Here is a 19,728-nt window from a genome sequence, read left to right on the forward strand (position 1 = left end):
CAGCCCTCCCAGGTCTCGCTCCAGCCCTCCCCGGTCTCGCTCCAGCCCTCCCCGGTGTCGCTCCAGTTACTGAGAAGCTTGTGAATAAATAGATTTATAGGCCAGATTTGAATGTTTCCAAGAAAGTTTCACATATATCAAAGGGATCTCTGTGAGAGATGGCAACAAAGGCATCTCTGTGAGAGATGGCAACAAAGGGATCTCTGTGAGAGATGGCAACAAAGGGATCTCTGTGAGAGATGGCAACAAAGGGATCTCTGTGAGAGATGGCAACAAAGGGATCTCTGTGAGAGATGGCAACAAAGGGATCTCTGTGAGAGATGGCAACAAAGGGATCTCTGTGAGAGATGGCAACAAAGGGATCTCTGTGAGAGATGGCAACAAAGGGATCTCTGTGAGAGATGGCAACAAAGGGATCTCTGTGAGAGATGGCAACAAAGGGATCTCTGTGAGAGATGGCAACAAAGGGATCTCTGTGAGAGATGGCAACAAAGGGATCTCTGTGAGAGATGGCAACAAAGTGATCTCTGTGAGAGATGGCAACAAAGGGATCTCTGTGAGAGATGGCAACAAAGGGATCTCTGTGAGAGATGGCAACAAAGGGATCTCTGTGAGAGATGGCAACAAAGGGATCTCTGTGAGAGATGGCAACAAAGGGATCTCTGTGAGAGATGGCAACAAAGGGATCTCTGTGAGAGATGGCAACAAAGGGATCTCTGTGAGAGATGGCAACAAAGGGATCTCTGTGAGAGATGGCAACAAAGGGATCTCTGTGAGAGATGGCAACAAAGGGATCTCTGTGAGAGATGGCAACAAAGGGATCTCTGTGAGAGATGGCAACAAAGGGATCTCTGTGAGAGATGGCAACAAAGGGATCTCTGTGAGAGATGGCAACAAAGGGATCTCTGTGAGAGATGGCAACAAAGGGATCTCTGTGAGAGATGGCAACAAAGGCATCTCTGTGAGAGATGGCAACAAAGGCATCTCTGTGAGAGATGGCAACAAAGGGATCTCTGTGAGAGATGGCAACAAAGGGATCTCTGTGAGAGATGGCAACAAAGGCATCCTGACACCTTCAGATAAAAGTATGCACTTTACATTGGCTAATAAAGGGTTAATAGACATTAATACAATAAATAATTCACTATCTATTCCCCTTTCTCTTTCTTGATCAAAGGACCCTCTTTCACAAAATGCCAGTCAAACACTGGCTACAGTAGGCTGCTGGATGCCTTTAAATGCGGAAGTTAACTGTGACAGAGAGAGACCGTAGCCAATAAGGGAACGTTGGAAAGGTGACTGTTCAGGCTGAAAGTCAGAAGACTAAAGCTCCGAAGGATTGGCTCCACCAGTTAAAGTTGTCAGCAAAAGTTGAAGACCGAGTGGATTTCTCACGTCGTGAATATAAAACTGTTTGATTTCAGCTCGTCGTCGTTGTAGGATAACCGATGTCAGGTTAGTTCTGCTGATCGTTTTTTATTCTCACTAAATTGTGTTGTTTGGTTAGAAACCTATTAACACTAGACATTTACTATTGTACTGTGTGTTTTATTATCAAAGTACGTTATTGGAGTAGTCTATCTAGTCTATACAGCGGGCTCTGGTAGCCTAAATGCCTCGTTTACATGGTGAATTATTTCATTGCGGTGTATCTCAACGTAATGTAATCTCTTCGGTTTGGCTGTAAACCTGCCCCCGATTGTCCACTTTTTGGTCACTGTTAAGATCAAAATCACTTTTAGGGTCAGGTGTGTTTCTTGAAAAGCTGTTGTCTCAGATATATAGTCTACATTCTATTATATTCCGATAGGTAATGTTTGGAGTAAACATCAAGTTTAGCCGGTCAAATAACTGTTTAGCCCGTCACAGAACTGTTTAGACTGTCACATAACTGTTTAGACTGTCACAGAACTGTTTAGACTGTCACAGAACTGTTTAGACTGTCACAGAACTGTTTAGCCCGTCACATAACTGTTTAGACTGTCACAGAACTGTTTAGCCCGTCACATAACTGTTTAGCCCGTCACAGAACTGTTTAGACTGTCACAGAACTGTTTAGACTGTCACAGAACTGTTTAGACTGTCACAGAACTGTTTAGACTGTCACAGAACTGTTTAGCCCGTCACAGAACTGTTTAGACTGTCACAGAACTGTTTAGCCCGTCACATAACTGTTTAGCCCGTCACAGAACTGTTTAGACTGTCACAGAACTGTTTAGACTGTCACAGAACTGTTTAGACTGTCACAGAACTGTTTAGACTGTCACAGAACTGTTTAGCCCGTCACAGAACTGTTTAGCCCTCACAGAACGGTTTAGCCCGTCACAGAACTGTTTAGCCCGTCACAGAACTGTTTAGCCCGTCACAGAACTGTTTAGCCCGTCCTTTTTCCAAAGACATAGAAGGTTGGAAATATAGGATTTGAACCTGACTAGCGCAAATTTGCCATCCAAGGTTTCCTTTTTGACAACTGGGACAAACCTTGCTGTCTGTGCGTGTAAATACAGACCTATAATCTGTAGTGAAGCCATGTAGGTTGTGAACTCTACTGTGGGTTACTTGGAAAACCAGGCAGTTATGCGGTCAAATCCGCAAGGGTGGGGACAGAACGGGACAGACGGGAAATCGCTTGCTCATCCCGAAAGGCTTTACATCTGTTATCTGCGTCGGCCGTGCAGCGGTGATCTGTCCTCTGCAGAAGTCAGGGCATTCATACATATTGTGCAGAGCTGTTGTGAAGGCAGTTTGTGTTTATACAGGACCCTCATCGACAGACAACCAATCATGTCAATGCGGAACTATACGGAGCCCACCACGTTTCTTACAAAATGTAGAGGCCACGATGACGCGGCACAGAGCTGAATTTCGACTCGGGAGGCTCCGCCATTGCGTCACACCCCCCCATACGGCGTCACCGACCACGTTTTCGGTTCAGGCGTGAATTGGCTTTTAATCAGCAGGAGCGCATGACTCAGGACTCTCCACGCTGTTACGCCAAACCACACACACACACACACACACACACATACACACACACACACACACACACACCCCGCGGTGCATGACTAATCCAAATCAAGCTCGTTGAGTTCATTCTTCAGTCAGGTGTTAGACATGTAGGCTATAGTAGCCTATACAGAATTGACTGTAATGTCATATTTGAGATTTAAGGATATTTTAAGCGTAAATGAATTTGTAATTTATTTATTTAAAAAATATTTATCTTGAGGGGCCTCACGAGTGGCGCAGCGGTCTAAGACCCTGGTTCGGTCCTGGGCTGTATCGCAACCTGGCTGTGATCGGGAGTCGTCCTGGTCCACACAGTAACTGTAACTGTTAACTTTCATTACGCTGAATAATGACATTGAGATGTCATCACCTAAGTTGTTAAATCTGTTTCTGTTTGGTTTTAATCCTCCTCAATGGGGGTTTACAATATTTAATAGTCTGTAACAGCTCATTTGGTTAGGCTACACTGTATTTAACAAGTAGGATAAGATATATATATATATATATTTTTTTTTACATGTCATCATCTTCACTCTCTCTGTGTGTCTTCCACAGATGTCCATCTCCATGTCTAGTCTGGAGAGCCCCCCGCGGTCCTCCGTGTTTACCTTTGAGTCCTCGGTGCACAGCTGCCATGTGCTGCGTTGCCTGGACGACCAGCGCAGGCGTGACCTGCTGTGTGACATCACAGTGGTGGTGGAAGGGAGGAGCTTCAGGGCCCATCGCTCTGTGCTAGCTTCCTGCAGCAAATACTTCACTCACAGGGCCTCGTCTCACGCGGGCCCAGGGCTCGTCATCACCCTGCCTCAGGAGGTGAGAGGGGAACAAAGCCTGGCACGTAGTCCATTAATCTACAGCCTGGCACGTAGTCCATTAATCTCCAGCCTGGCACGTAGTCCATTAATCTAAAGCACGTAGTCCATTAATCTACAGCCTGGCACGTAGTCCACTAATCTACAGCCTGGCACGTAGTCCATTAATCTACAGCCTGGCACGTAGTCCATTAATCTACAGCCTGGCACGTAGTCCACTAATCTTCAGCCTGGCACGTAGTCCACTAATCTACAGCCTGGCACGTAGTCCACTAATCTACAGCCTGGCACGTAGTCCACTAATCTCCAGCCTGGCACGTAGTCCATTAATCTAAAGCACATAGTCCACTAATCTACAGCCTGGCACGTAGTCCACTAATCTACAGCCTGGCACGTAGTCCACTAATCTACAGCCTGGCACGTAGTCCACTAATCTACAGCCTGGCACGTAGTCCACTAATCTACAGCCTGGCACGTAGTCCACTAATCTACAGCCTGGCACGTAGTCCACTAATCTACAGCCTGGCACGTAGTCCACTAATCTACAGCCTGGCACGTAGTCCACTAATCTACAGTCTGGCACGTAGGGTCCGGGGGTTATCCCACTGAGCTGAGCTTAGGTCCAGGGGGTTATCCCAGTGATCTTAGGTCCAGGGGGTTATCCCACTGAGCTTAGGTCCAGGGGGTTATCCCAGTGAGTTTAGGTCCAGGGGTTTATCCCACTGAGCTGAGTTTAGGTCCAGGGGGTTATCCCACTGAGCTGAGTCTAGGTCCAGGGGGTTATCCCACTGAGCTTAGGTCCAGGGGGTTATCCCAGTGAGCTTAGGTCCAGGGGTTTATCCCACTGAGCTGAGTTTAGGTCCAGGGGGTTATCCCACTGAGCTGAGCTTAGGTCCAGGGGGTTATCCCAGTGATCTTAGGTCCAGGGGGTTATCCCACTGAGCTGAGTTTAGGTCCAGGGGGTTATCCCACTGAGCTGAGCTTAGGTCCAGGGGGTTATCCCACTGAGCTGAGCTTAGGTCCAGGGGGTTATCTCACTGAGCTGAGCTTAGGTCCAGAGGGTTATCCCAATGAGTTTAGGTCCAGAAAGTTATCCCACTGAGCTTAGGTCCAGGGGGTTATCCCACTGAGCTTAAGTCCGGGGGTTATCTCACTGAGCTGAGCTTAGGTCCAGAGGGTTATCCCACTGAGCTTAGGTCCAGGGGGTTATCCCACTGAGTTTAGGTCCAGGGGGTTATCCCACTGAGTTTAGGTCCAGGGGGTTATCCCAGTGAGCTTAGGTCCAGGGGTTTATCCCACTGAGCTGAGTTTAGGTCCAGGGGTTTATCCCACTGAGCTGAGTTTAGGTCCAGGGGGTTATCCCACTGAGCTGAGTTTAGGTCCAGGGGGTTATCCCACTGAGCTGAGTTTAGGTCCAGGGGGTTATCCCACTGAGCTGAGTTTAGGTCCAGAGGTTATCCCACTGAGCTGAGTTTAGGTCCAGGGGGTTATCTCACTGATCTGAGTTTAGGTCCAGAGGTTATCCCACTGAGCTGAGTTTAGGTCCAGGGGGTTATCTCACTGAGCTGAGTTTAGGTCCAGGGGGTTATCCCACTGAGCTTAAGTCCGGGGGTTATCTCACTGAGCTGAGCTTAGGTCCAGAGGGTTATCCCACTGAGCTTAGGTCCAGGGGGTTATCTCACTGAGCTGAGTTTAGGTCCAGGGGGTTATCCCACTGAGCTTAGGTCCAGAGGGTTATCCCACTGAGCTTAGGTCCAGAGGGTTATCCCACTGAGCTTAGGTCCAGGGGGTTATCCCACTGAGTTTAGGTCCAGGGGGTTATCCCACTGAGTTTAGGGCCGGGGGGTTATCCCACTGAGCTTAGGTCCAGGGGGTTATCCCACTGAGCTTAGGTCCAGGGGTTTATCCCACTGAGCTGAGTTTAGGTCCAGGGGGTTATCCCACTGAGCTGAGTTTAGGTCCAGGGGGTTATCCCACTGAGCTGAGTTTAGGTCCAGGGTGTTATCCCACTGAGCTGAGCTTAGGTCCAGAGGGTTATCCCACTGAGCTTAGGTCCAGGGGGTTATCCCACTGAGCTTAAACCGAACACAAATCTTACGTTCCCAAGGTTACTCATCACACGAGTGTAGTTTGGCTAAGAGATGAGATGCTCTGTCAGATAGGAAATATCTGGAACATCCTGAATCAGCAGAGTGTGTGTGACCACATTGGTTTAGCTGTGGTCGATTTAATGTGTATTGCTGTGTCATGACTACGTTTCTTTGTGTCTCTCTCTAAGGTGACGGTGAGTGGCTTTGAACCACTGCTGCAGTTTGTCTACACCTCCAAGCTGCTCTTCAGTAAAGATAATGTCATGGAGATAAGACACTGTGCCTCTATTCTGGGTTTCAGGGATCTGGACTCGGCCTGTTTTGACTTCCTCCTGCCCAAGTTCTTCAGCAGCAGTTCGGCCTCCTTCCAGAGGATGACCTGCTGTAAGACACGGTGCAGGAGACAGTCCCCCGGGTCAGAGCTTAGCGACATCGACACGAACAAGGATGTCTTAGATGATGACAAAGGGGTCCGGGTGGTTTCTGATTCGCCCGTTGAACAGGATGTGGGTGGAGCCCCCTGTCAAAGCAGCCAACCAACAAATAGTGTGACAGGATGTAAAAGCGAAACCCCCGCCCCTCCTCCTGAAGTCAATTTCCAATCAGACACCCAGACTGATGACTCCCTGCGGTGCCCCAAGTCCTGTAAGTTCCAGCTGGCTTGTGGGAAGGACAGTGTGTGTCTGGACGTCTGCATCCCAGAAACAACCCTTGATTCCCCAGTGTTCACTGAGGAGGGCTGCCCTCTGCCTCAGTCCCGGTCCTGTCTACCTTGCTCCAGTAGTGGGGGCTGTAAGGAGGGTCCTGCAGTGGAGATCTCTGGAGAGAACTCCTCCCATTGCTCACAGACACAGACTAACCAGCCAGGACATGGAGAGGTTGAGGAGAGGGTAGGAGAGGAGGATGGGGAAAAGAGAGAGGCAGCCGAGGAGAACGTAGACAAGTATGAGGGGGTAGGAGAGGTGGAAGAGAGGAGGAGAGAAGCAGAGAAGGCTTCTGGAGTCTGCTGCCTTAGATCTCCACTCATGGAGGTTTCCAGTGGTAGGACTGTCAGCTGTGAACAGAGCCCAGGGTTGGATGAGGGGACAGTGGGTACTGCATCACACCGATGCCCCCTTGAGGAACCTGGGCTTGGCCATCAGAGCCCTGGAGGTGTGGGGGAAGGAGGTTGTGTTCTAGGTGGTAGAGGGCACCGTGAAGGGTTAGATCCAGCTGTCTCCATCCCCAGTCAGCCAAAGACAGAACAGGAGCAGGGAGGGAGAGGAGAGGGAGAGGAAGAGAGGAGAGAGATGGATAGAGGGAGAGGAGAGGGAGAGGAAGAGAGGAGAGAGATGGATAGAGGAGAGGAAGAGAGGAGAGAGATGGATAGAGGGAGAGGACAGGGAGAGGAAGAGAGGAGAGAGATGGATAGAGGAGAGGAAGAGAGGAGAGAGATGGATCGAGATAGAGGAGAGGAAGAGAGGAGAGAGAGCGGATGGGAAGAGAGGAGCAGCATGGAGAGGGAGGTGGCTGAACACTTGGCCCATGGTCTTTGGTCAGACCTCTCGTCTCCTCCTCCTTCCCTCCTCCAGGACTCCCTACCTGAGACTGGGCCTGAGAACATTCAGGGCAGTAGCTCCACCTTGAATCCCCGGAGCATGAGCCCCAAGTTGGACTGGCTGAACCAGCTGTACCTCACCTCCAGCACCGGGGACTGTCCTTTTCTCCATGGCCTGGACAGAGGGATGGACAGTGGGACAGACAGGGAGATGGACAGAGGGACAGGGTTAGGGGACGCCCAGCTGCCGGGCTGTGAGGGGTCATCCCAGTCAGAGAAGAGTCCCTGTGTGTCCTCTCTGACCTCTGGGGATGATGGAGACTCGGACTGCTTCGATATGGAGGGAGACAGTGAGTCCTGCTCCTACAGCCAGAAGGCTAGGGAGGTGAGTCATACTGGGAGAGAGGGAGGCAGAGTCCTGCTCCTATAGCCAGAGGACCAGGGAGGTGATACTGGGATAGAGGGAGGGAGAGTCCTGCTCCTACAGCCAGAGGACCAGGGAGGTGAGTTATACTGGGAGAGAGGGAGGCAGAGTCCTGCTCCTACAGCCAGAGGACCAGGGAGGTGATACTGGGAGGGAGAGTCCTGCTCCTATAGCCAGAGGACCAGGGAGGTGATACTGGGAGAGAGGGAGGGAGAGTCCTGCTCCTACAGCCAGAGGACCAGGGAGGTGATACTGGGAGAGAGGGAGGGAGAGTCCTGCTCCTACAGCCAGAGGACCAGGGAGGTGATACTGGGAGAGAGGGAGGGAGAGTCCTGCTCCTACAGCCAGAGGACCAGGGAGGTGATACTGGGAGAGAGGGAGGGAGAGTCCTGCTCCTACAGCCAGAGGACCAGGGAGGTGATACTGGGAGAGAGGGACCAGCCAGAGGACCAGGGAGGTGATACTGGGAGAGAGGGAGGGAGAGTCCTGCTCCTACAGCCAGAGGACCAGGGAGGTGATACTGGGAGAGAGGGAGGGAGAGTCCTGCTCCTACAGCCAGAGGACCAGGGAGGTGGTACTGGGAGAGAGGGAGGGAGAGTCCTGCTCCTACAGCCAGAGGACCAGGGAGGTGATACTGGGAGAGAGGGACCAGCCAGAGGACCAGAGAGGTGATACTGGGAGAGAGGGAGGGAGAGTCCTGCTCCTACAGCCAGAGGACCAGGGAGGTGATACTGGGAGAGAGGGACCAGCCAGAGGACCAGGGAGGTGATACTGGGAGAGAGGGACCAGCCAGAGGACCAGAGAGGTGATACTGGGAGAGAGGGAGGGAGAGTCCTGCTCCTACAGCCAGAGGACCAGGGAGGTGATACTGGGAGAGAGGGACCAGCCAGAGGACCAGAGAGGTGATACTGGGAGAGAGGGAGGGAGAGTCCTGCTCCTACAGCCAGAGGACCAGGGAGGTGATACTGGGAGAGAGGGAGGGAGAGTCCTGCTCCTACAGCCAGAGGACCAGGGAGGTGATACTGGGAGAGAGGGACCAGCCAGAGGACCAGAGAGGTGATACTGGGAGAGAGGGAGGGAGAGTCCTGCTCCTACAGCCAGAGGACCAGGGAGGTGATACTGGGAGAGAGGGAGGGAGAGTCCTGCTCCTATATCCAGAGGACCAGGGAGGTGATACTGGGAGAGAGGGAGGGAGAGTCCTGCTCCTACAGCCAGAGGACCAGGGAGGTGATACTGGGAGAGAGGGAGGGAGAGTCCTGCTCCTACAGCCAGAGGACCAGGGAGGTGATACTGGGAGAGAGGGAGGGAGAGTCCTGCTCCTACAGCCAGAGGACCAGGGAGGTGATACTGGGAGAGAGGGAGGGAGAGTCCTGCTCCTACAGCCAGAGGACCAGGGAGGTGATACTGGGAGAGAGGGACCAGCCAGAGGACCAGAGAGGTGATACTGGGAGAGAGGGAGGGAGAGTCCTGCTCCTACAGCCAGAGGATCTCAGTTTCCCTTCTCTATCTCTACTAGAGGGTGTGTGTGTGTGACCAGTACACTACAGTACTACTAGAGGGTGTGTGTGTGACCAGTACACTACAGTACTACTAGAGGGTGTGTGTGTGACCAGTACACTACAGTACTACTAGAGGGTGTGTGTGTGTGTGACCAGTACACTACAGTACTACTAGAGGGTGTGTGTGTGTGACCAGTACACTACAGTACTACTAGAGGGTGTGTGTGTGACCAGTACACTACAGTACTACTAGAGGGTGTGTGTGTGTGACCAGTACACTACAGTACTACTAGAGGGTGTGTGACCAGTACACTACAGTACTACTAGAGGGTGTGTACACACACACACCCTCTAGTAGTACTGTAGTGTACTGGTCACACACACACACCCTCTAGTAGTACTGTAGTGTACTGGTCACACACACACACCCTCTAGTAGTACTGTAGTGTACTGGTCACACACACACCCTCTAGTAGTACTGTAGTGTACTGGTCACACACACACCCTCAAGTAGTACTGTAGTGTACTGGTCACACACACACAACCTCTAGTAGTACTGTAGTGTACACTACAGTACTACTAGAGGGTGTGTGTGTGTGACCAGTACACTACAGTACTACTAGAGGGTGTGTGACCAGTACACTACAGTACTACTAGAGGGTGTGTGTGTGTGACCCATCACATGTACAGTGGGACAAAAAAGTATTTAGTCAGCCACCAATTGTGCAAGTTCTCCCACTTAAAAAGATGAGAGAGACCTGTAATTTTCATCATAGGTACACCATAATTTACAAATAAATTCATAAAAAATCCTACAATGTGATTTTCTGGATTTTTTTTCTCCTTTTGTCTGTCATAGTTGAAGTGTACCTATGATGAAAATTGCAGGCCTCTCTCATCGTTTTAAGTGTGAGAACTTGCACAATTGGTGGCTGACTAAATACTATTTTGTCCCACTGTATATGGTCAAACGTATTGATCTGATCCAATCCAGACCGGTCTTGATCCTCTCCGTGTTTTCCAGTTACAGCTGCCGTTCTCTGTAGGTCAGATTTTGGCGTTGAGCAGGAATGACTTCCAGCTGATGTTGAGGCACCAGACTCTGACCAGAGAGCAGCTGGACTTTGTCCACGACGTCAGACGCAGGAGTAAGAACCGCAGCGCAGCCCAGCGCTGTCGCAAGAGGAAGCTGGACTGTATACACAACCTGGAGTGTGAGATCGACAAACTGGTGAGGTGACATGACTGTCTCTTAAAGCTGCTACAGGAAAGGACAATTAGATTTACTAATGTACTGTGTGTGTGTGTGTGTGTTTTGTGATTTCTGTGTGCTGTCCCTGTCTCTGTGCTATCCCTGTCTCTGTGCTGTCCCTGTCTCTGTGCTGTCCCTGTCTGTGTTTCTCCCAGAGGACAGAGAAGGATCATCTCATGACAGAGAGGACCAATCTGATCCAGATGAAACTGAAGACTTGGCAAAGTGTGTCTGAACTGTGTCAGAGGGCCTGCAGTGAGTCCGCCCTGAGTCCCAAACAACTCCAGGTCCCAGCCTCCGCATATTGCCCTCTCTCTGCTCTCATCTCCCCCACACACCCAGCCTCCCCTCGGCTAGAGAGGCGACTACAGCCCCTGGCTTCTCTGTCAGCCTCCTCCTCAGCCTCAGAACCCCGAGAATCTTAGACCAGCTCTCCCAAGGACACACCCACAGGGGAGGAGCTATCAGGTGATTGGACAGACCCTCAGGTACATACCTGTGAACAGGTGACTGATACCCTGCCCATGGAATAGTGTGACCAACAAAGGTGTTAGTCAAGACACCTGTAGGGACCACCATTATCTTCATCACCACCATCATCACCATCATCATCATCATCATCACCACCATGTTCTGCTCATAATATTATAATAGGCTACAACTCCTAAACAGAGGAAAGATTTCTAACCACTAGGCTACCTTCCGCCCTACACTCTAACCACTAGGCTACCTTCCGCCCTACACTCTAACCACTAGGCTACCTTCCGCCCTACACTCTAACCACTAGGCTACCTTCCGCCCTACACTCTAACCACTAGGCTACCTTCCGCCCTACACTCTAACCACTAGGCTACCTTCCGCCCTACACTCTAACCACTAGGCTACCTGCCGCCCTACACTCTAACCACTAGGCTACCTTCCGCCCTACACTCTAACCACTAGGCTACCTGCCTCTCTACACTCTAACCACTAGGCTACCTTCCGCCCTACACTCGAACCACTAGGCTACCTTCCGCCCTACACTCTAACCACTAGGCTACCTTCCGCCCTACACTCTAACCACTAGGCTACCTGCCGCCTTACACTCTAACCACTAGGCTACCTTCCGCCCTACACTCTAACCACTAGGCTACCTTCCGCCCTACACTCTAACCACTAGGCTACCTTCCGCCCTACACTCTAACCACTAGGCTACCTTCCGCCCTACACTCTAACCACTAGGCTACCTTCCGCCCCTACACTCTAACCACTAGGCTACCTTCCGCCCTACACTCTAACCACTAGGCTACCTTCCGCCCTACACTCTAACCACTAGGCTACCTTCCGCCCTACACTCTAACCACTAGGCTACCTTCCGCCCTACACTTTAACCACTAGGCTACCTTCCGCCCTACACTCTAACCACTAGGCTACCTTCCGCCCTACACTCTAACCACTAGGCTACCTTCCGCCCTACACTCTAACCACTAGGCTACCTTCCGCCCTACACTCTAACCACTAGGCTACCTTCCGCCCTACACTCCAACCACTAGGCTACCTTCCGCCCTACACTCTAACCACTAGGCTACCTTCCGCCCTACACTCTAACCACTAGGCTACCTTCCGCCCCTACACTCTAACCACTAGGCTACCTTCCGCCCTACACTCTAACCACTAGGCTACCTTCCGCCCTACACTCTAACCACTAGGCTACCTTCCGCCCTACACTCTAACCACTAGGCTACCTTCCGCCCCTACACTCTAACCACTAGGCTACCTTCCGCCCTACACTCTAACCACTAGGCTACCTTCCGCCCTACACTCTAACCACTAGGCTACCTTCCGCCCTACACTCTAACCACTAGGCTACCTTCCGCCCCTACACTCTAACCACTAGGCTACCTTCCGCCCCTACACTCTAACCACTAGGCTACCTTCCGCCCTACACTCTAACCACTAGGCTACCTTCCGCCCCTACACTCTAACCACTAGGCTACCTGGGGGGGGGCAGGGTTAGAGTGTAGAGGGGGCAGGGAGACTAGAGGTTAGAGTGTAGAGGCGGGAGGTATTCTAGTGTTTAAAGTGTAGAGGCGGCAGGGTAACCTAGTGGTTAGAGCGTTGGACTAGTAACCAGCAGGTAGCCTAGTGGTTAGAGCGTTGGACTAGTAACCAGCAGGTAGCCTAGTGGTTAGAGCGTTGGACTAGTAACCAGCAGGTAGCCTAGTGGTTAGAGCGTTGGACTAGTAACCAGCAGGTAGCCTAGTGGTTAGAGCGTTGGACTAGTAACCAGCAGGTAGCCTAGTGGTTAGAGCGTTGGACTAGTAACCAGCAGGTAGCCTAGTGGTTAGAGCGTTGGACTAGTAACCAGCAGGTAGCCTAGTGGTTAGAGCGTTGGACTAGTAACCAGCAGGTAGCCTAGTGGTTAGAGCGTTGGGACTAGTAACCAGCAGGTAGCCTAGTGGTTAGAGCGTTGGACTAGTAACCAGCAGGTAGCCTAGTGGTTAGAGCGTTGGACTAGTAACCAGCAGGTAGCCTAGTGGTTAGAGCGTTGGACTAGTAACCAGCAGGTAGCCTAGTGGTTAGAGCGTTGGACTAGTAACCAGCAGGTAACCTAGTGGTTAGAGCGTTGGACTAGTAACCAGCAGTTAGCCTAGTGCTTAGAGCGTTGGACTAGTAACCAGCAGGTAGCCTAGTGGTTAGAGCGTTGGACTAGTAACCAGCAGGTAACCTAGTGGTTAGAGCGTTGGACTAGTAACCAGCAGGTAGCCTAGTGGTTAGAGCGTTGGACTAGTAACCAGCAGGTAGCCTAGTGGTTAGAGCGTTGGACTAGTAACCAGCAGGTAGCCTAGTGGTTAGAGCGTTGGACTAGTAACCAGCAGGTAACCTAGTGGTTAGAGCGTTGGACTAGTAACCAGCAGGTAGCCTAGTGGTTAGAGCGTTGGACTAGTAACTAAGAATAGTCTCCCACACCCCCCTTTTAGAATGTATGTTTCCAGCCTTCTCTGGGCCAGAGGGAGTTTCTATATACCAGTCCTTTCCTTTTAAATCCATGAAGGGAAGTGAACAAGTGCACACTTTGGTAGAAAGTAGAGATTATTGGGACAACCTGTGTGTGAAAGAGAACCACATCCCTATGCAACTTCATTCACGTGATTATTAACATAAAGAACACAATCACTACTGATGTATCTCTACTCTATATACCTTCTTTGACAATTGGAAACCTCCTCCCCACTATTTTAGTTTTTGGTAATTGTACCTTGTAGTGATGAGCATTATAAGAAGTTACTCTGAAGAGTTATGCCATGCTTCTCCAAGAACTCTCTCTGAGTGGACTTTTACATTTCACTGAACTTTTCTTCAATAGCACATCAATCTGAGGTAACGTTTGGTCAACTTCATGTCAACTTCCGGTCAATTTAAGGAAGACTGGCTATATCTATCTCTTAGAACTGAAATATTCCGGAACATTCCACAGGACTTCTCCAACATTTCGTGTTCCAATAGCACTCAGGTAATGTCTGGTGAACTGTCAAGAGTCCATGACCATGTTTGGGTATAATTTTATTTATCAGTTAATTCTGGAATGAATGGCACGCTCCAAAACATACAGGACTTCACATGGAGAGACGCTGCCGGGGCGGGGCCGTGGAGGGGGTGGGGCCGGGGAGGGTCCGGGGCGGGCCGGGGCTGGGATGGGCCGGGGCAGGGGTGGGCCGGGGCGGGGGCGAGGCCGGGGCGGGGCCGGGGCGGGGCCGGGGCGAGACCGGGGAGGGCCGGGGCGAGACCGGGGTGGGCCGGGGCGAGACCGGGGAGGGCCGGGGCGAGACCGGGGTGGGCCGGGGCGAGACCGGGGAGGGCCGGGGCGAGACCGGGGAGGGCCGGGGAGAGACGCTGTTATCCAGAGTGATTTACAAGAGCAGTTACACTATATATACACACACAAGTATGTGCTCAAGGGCACATCAACAGACTATTCAGCTAGTCTGCTCCGGTGATTCAAACCAGCAACCTTTCGGTTACTGGCCCAACGCTCTTAACCACTAGGTTAAGAGCGTTGCAGGTACAATGTACAGAACTGTCTCTCTCTCTACTGTACCAGACCTACTGTACCAGACCTACTGTACCAGACCTACTGTACCAGAACTACTGTACCAGAACTGTCTCTCGTTGTCTTCAAGGAATAATCCAATCTAAACTACATGAATTCCAATATTTGACATTGTTAAATAAAATCTGAGAGCAATACTGTAAATACTGTAAATACTGTAAATACTGTACATTGTGGAGATCTGACTGTGGACATTGTGGAGATCTGACTGTGGACATTGTGGAGATCTGACTGTGGACATTGTGGAGATCTGACTGTGGACATTGTGGAGATCTGACTGTGGACATGTGGAGATCTGACTGTGGACATTGTGGAGATCTGACTGTGGACATTGTGGAGATCTGACTGTGGACATTGTGGAGATCTGACTGTGGACATTGTGGAGATCTGACTGTGGACATTGTGGAGATCTGACTGTGGACATTGTGGAGATCTGACTGTGGACATTGTGGAGATCTGACTGTGGACATTTCTACTAAATATATACTGTGCTTTGTCATGACGATATAGACGAGTGGATGTAGACAAGTATTCCAGCTATTGTCTTTTTGACGAGTGCAGGAAATTGATTTAAAAACACTATGAAATGTAATGAAGATTTATCTCCATCCTCTATGACGAGAACCTTATCATTATGACATTGTACAGTAGCTTGCAAAAGTCTTCACCCTCCCCTTTGGCATTTTTCCTATTTTGTTGCCTTACAACCTGGAATTAAAATAGATTTTGGGGGGGTTTGTACCATTTTATTTACACAACATGCCTCTTTGAAACAAACAAGAAATAAGACAAAAAAACAGAACTTGAGTGTAACTGTTCACCCCCCCAAAGTCAATACTTGGTAGAGACACCTTTAGCAGCAATTACAGCTGCAGGTCTCCTGGGGTATGTCTTTATAAGCTTGGCACATTTAGCCACTGGGATTTTGCCCATTCTTCAAGGCAAGACTGCTCCAGCTCCTTCAAGTTGGATGGGTTCCGTTGGTGCACAGCAATCTTTAAGTCATACCACAGATTCTCAATTGGATTGAGGTCTGGGTTTTGACTAGGCCATTCCAATGAAACAAATAGGAAAAATGCCAAGATGGAGGAATACTTCTGCAAGGCACTGCAAGGCACTGTATGTCACGGTTTCATTGTTTTATTTAACCAGGCAAGTTAGTTTAGAGCAAATTCTTATTTCCAGTGATGGCCTACACCGGCCAAACCCTAACCAGGACGACGCTGGGCCATTTGTGCTGCCCTATGGGACTCCCCGTCACGGCCGGTTGTGATGCAGCCCGGAAGCAAACCAGGGTCTGTAGTGACGCTTCTAGCACTGAGATGCAGTGCCTCAGACCGCTGCGCCACTCGGGAGCCGAGTTCTAGGATCATCCTTTAACCCCCAACTGTCTGTGTTTGTGTAAAGCCATAGGGTTAACACAGGAACCAATCACCAACGGACCCCTTTCATCTTGACTACAAAAAAAGCACGTTTGTATCTGATAATGTCTTTGATTAATTGGTGTGGAATAAATATTTTTATTTTTTTAAGTCACTACACATTAGGATTTTTGTTTTATTAAAAGAGAAATGAGAGAATTCTTCCCCACATGTATTATATTACATTATATTACATTATATTATATTACATTATATTATATTACATTATATTACATTATATTATATTATATTATATTATATTACATTATATTATATTACATTATATTACATTATATTATATTATATTATATTACATTATATTATATTATATTATATTATATTACATTATATTATATTATATTATATTACATTATATTATATTACATTACATTATATTATATTATATTATATTACATTATATTATATTATATTACATTATATTATATTACATTATATTATATTATATTACATTATATTATATTACATTATATTATATTATATTACATTATATTATATTATATTACATTATATTACATTATATTACATTATATTACATTATATTACATTACATTATATTATATTACATTATATTACATTATATTATATTATATTATATTACATTATATAATATTATATTACATTATATTACATTATATTATATTATATTATATTACATTATATTACATTATATTATATTATATTATATTACATTATATTATATTACATTACATTACATTACATTACATTACATTACATTACATTATATTATATTATATTATATTACATTATATTATATTATATTATATTACATTATATAATATTATATTACATTATATTACACTATATTATATTATATTATATTACATTATATTACATGATATTATATTATATTACATTATATTATATTACATTACATTACATTACATTACATTATATTATATTATATTACATTATATTATATTATATTACATTATATTATATTATATTACATTATATTACATTATATTACATTACATTACATTATATTATATTACATTATATTACATTATATTATATTACATTATATTACATTATATTATATTACATTATATTATATTATATTATATTATATTACATTATATTATATTATATTATATTACATTATATTATATTATATTACATTATATTACATTACATTATATTATATTACATTATATTACATTATATTATATTACATTATATTATATTATATTATATTACATTATATTATATTACATTATATTATATTACATTATATTATATTATATTACATTATATTATATTACATTATATTATATTATATTACATTATATTATATTACATTATATTATATTATATTACATTATATTATATTACATTATATTACATTATATTACATTACATTATATTATATTACATTATATTACATTATATTATATTATATTACATTATATTATATTATATTACATTATATAATATTATATTACATTATATTACATTATATTATATTATATTATATTACATTATATTACATTATATTATATTATATTACATTATATTATATTATATTACATTACATTACATTACATTACATTACATTATATTATATTATATTACATTATATTATATTATATTATATATACACATCTCCCCCACATGTATTATATTGATGCATTCTGTCAGTCAGCATTTTATCACTGTAGCCTACTGTACCAGGCCTACTGTACCAGGCCAGACCTACTGTACCAGGCCAGACCTACTGTACCAGGCCTACTGTACCAGACCTACTGTACCAGGCCAGACCTACTGTACCAGGCCTACTGTACCAGGCCTACTGTACCAGACCTACTGTACCAGGCCTACTGTACCAGACCTACTGTACCAGACCTACTGTACCAGGCCAGACCTACTGTACCAGACCTAATGTACAAGGCCTACTGTACCAGGCCTACTGTACCAGGCCAGACCTACTGTACCAGACCTCCTGTACCAGACCTACTGTACCAGACCTACTGTACCAGGCCTACTGTACCAGGTCTACTGTACCAGGCCTACTAAACCAGAACTACAGTACCATGGCCTACTGTACCAGACCTACTGTACCAGGCCTACTGTACCAGGCCAGGTCTACTGTACCAGGCCTACTGTACCATGCCTACTGTACCAGGCCTACTGTACCAGGCCAGACCACTGTCAGGCCAACTGTACCAGACCTACTGTACCAGGCCTACTGTACCAGGCCAGACCACTGTCAGGCCAACTGTACCAGACCTACTGTACCAGGCCTACTGTACCAGGCCAGACCACTGTCAGGCCAACTGTACCAGGTCTACTGTACCAGGCCTACTGTACCAGGCCAGACCACTGTCAGGCCAACTGTACCAGACCTACTGTACCAGGCCTACTGTACCAGGCCAGACCACTGTCAGGCCAACTGTACCAGACCTACTGTACCAGGCCTACTGTACCAGGCCTACTGTACCAGGCCAGACCACTGTCAGGCCAACTGTACCAGGTCTACTGTACCAGGTCTACTGTACCAGGCCTAGTGTACCAGGCCAGACCACTGTCAGGCCATTTGTACATGTGTAGAGGAGAAGAGAGCATCACTACACCCCTAATCATCAAATCGGATGTATTTATAAAGTGGACAGTATTGTTGATATCACTACACCCCCTAGTGGACAGTATTGTTGATATCACTACACCCCCTAGTGGACAGTATTGTTGATATCACTACACCCCCTAGTGGACAGTATTGTTGATATCACTACACCCCCTAGTGGACAGTATTGTTGATATCACTACACCCCCTAGTGGACAGTATTGTTGATATCACTACACCCCCTAGTGGACAGTATTGTTGATATCACTACACCCCCTAGTGGACAGTATTGTTGATATCACTACACCCCCTAGTGGACAGTATTGTTGATATCACTACACCCCCTAGTGGACAGTATTGTTGATATCACTACACCCCCTAGTGGACAGTATTGTTGATGTCACTACACCCCCTAGTGGACAGTATTGTTGATGTCACTACACCCCCTAGTGGACAGTATTGTTGATGTCACTACACCCCCTAGTGGACAGTATTGTTGATATCACTACTCCCCCTAGTGGACAGTATTGTTGATATCACTACACCCCCTAGTGGACAGTATTGTTGATATCACTACACCCCCTAGTGGACAGTATTGTTGATATCACTACACCCCCTAGTGGACAGTATTGTTGATATCACTACACCCCCTAGTGGACAGTATTGTTGATGTCACTACACCCCCTAGTGGACAGTATTGTTGATATCACTACACCCCCTAGTGGACAGTATTGTTGATATCACTACTCCCCCTAGTGGACAGTATTGTTGATATCACTACTCCCCCTAGTGGACAGTATTGTTGATATCACTACACCCCCTAGTGGACAGTATTGTTGATATCACTACTTTATTTTTTATTTTTTTATTTCACCTTTATTTAACCAGGTAGGCTAGTTGAGAACAAGTTCTCATTTGCAACTGCGACCTGGCCAAGATAAAGCATAGCAGTGTGAGCATACAACAAAGAGTTACACATGGAGTAAACAATT

General features: G+C 46.9%; 1 protein-coding gene across 1 annotated transcript; it reads left to right on the forward strand.

The window, feature by feature from the left end:
- The first annotated feature begins 1,324 nt into the window (after positions 1 to 1,324).
- LOC109885305 (transcription regulator protein BACH1-like) lies at positions 1,325 to 11,405 on the forward strand. Its single transcript, XM_031807695.1, has 6 exons — positions 1,325 to 1,455; positions 3,565 to 3,822; positions 6,100 to 7,257; positions 7,318 to 7,833; positions 10,396 to 10,602; positions 10,779 to 11,405. Exons 2-6 carry the CDS (start codon positions 3,565 to 3,567, stop codon positions 11,046 to 11,048), a joined length of 2,409 nt encoding a protein of 802 aa, XP_031663555.1. The 5' UTR covers positions 1,325 to 1,455; the 3' UTR covers positions 11,049 to 11,405.
- The last annotated feature ends 8,323 nt before the right edge of the window (positions 11,406 to 19,728 follow it).

The sequence above is a fragment of the Oncorhynchus kisutch genome, linkage group LG28 (assembly GCF_002021735.2).
Source record: "Oncorhynchus kisutch isolate 150728-3 linkage group LG28, Okis_V2, whole genome shotgun sequence".
Lineage (NCBI taxonomy): Eukaryota > Metazoa > Chordata > Actinopteri > Salmoniformes > Salmonidae > Oncorhynchus > Oncorhynchus kisutch.

Excerpts from the sequence above, each read along its gene's own strand:
- LOC109885305 (XM_031807695.1), top strand. The coding sequence starts at position 3,565 with ATGTCCATCTCCATGTCTAGTCTGGAGAGCCCCCCGCGGTCCTCCGTG. Across the intron at positions 3,823-6,099 it reads TCATCACCCTGCCTCAGGAG|GTGACGGTGAGTGGCTTTGA; the intron begins GTGAGAGGGGAA and ends TCTCTCTCTAAG. Across the intron at positions 7,834-10,395 it reads ACAGCCAGAAGGCTAGGGAG|TTACAGCTGCCGTTCTCTGT; the intron begins GTGAGTCATACT and ends CGTGTTTTCCAG.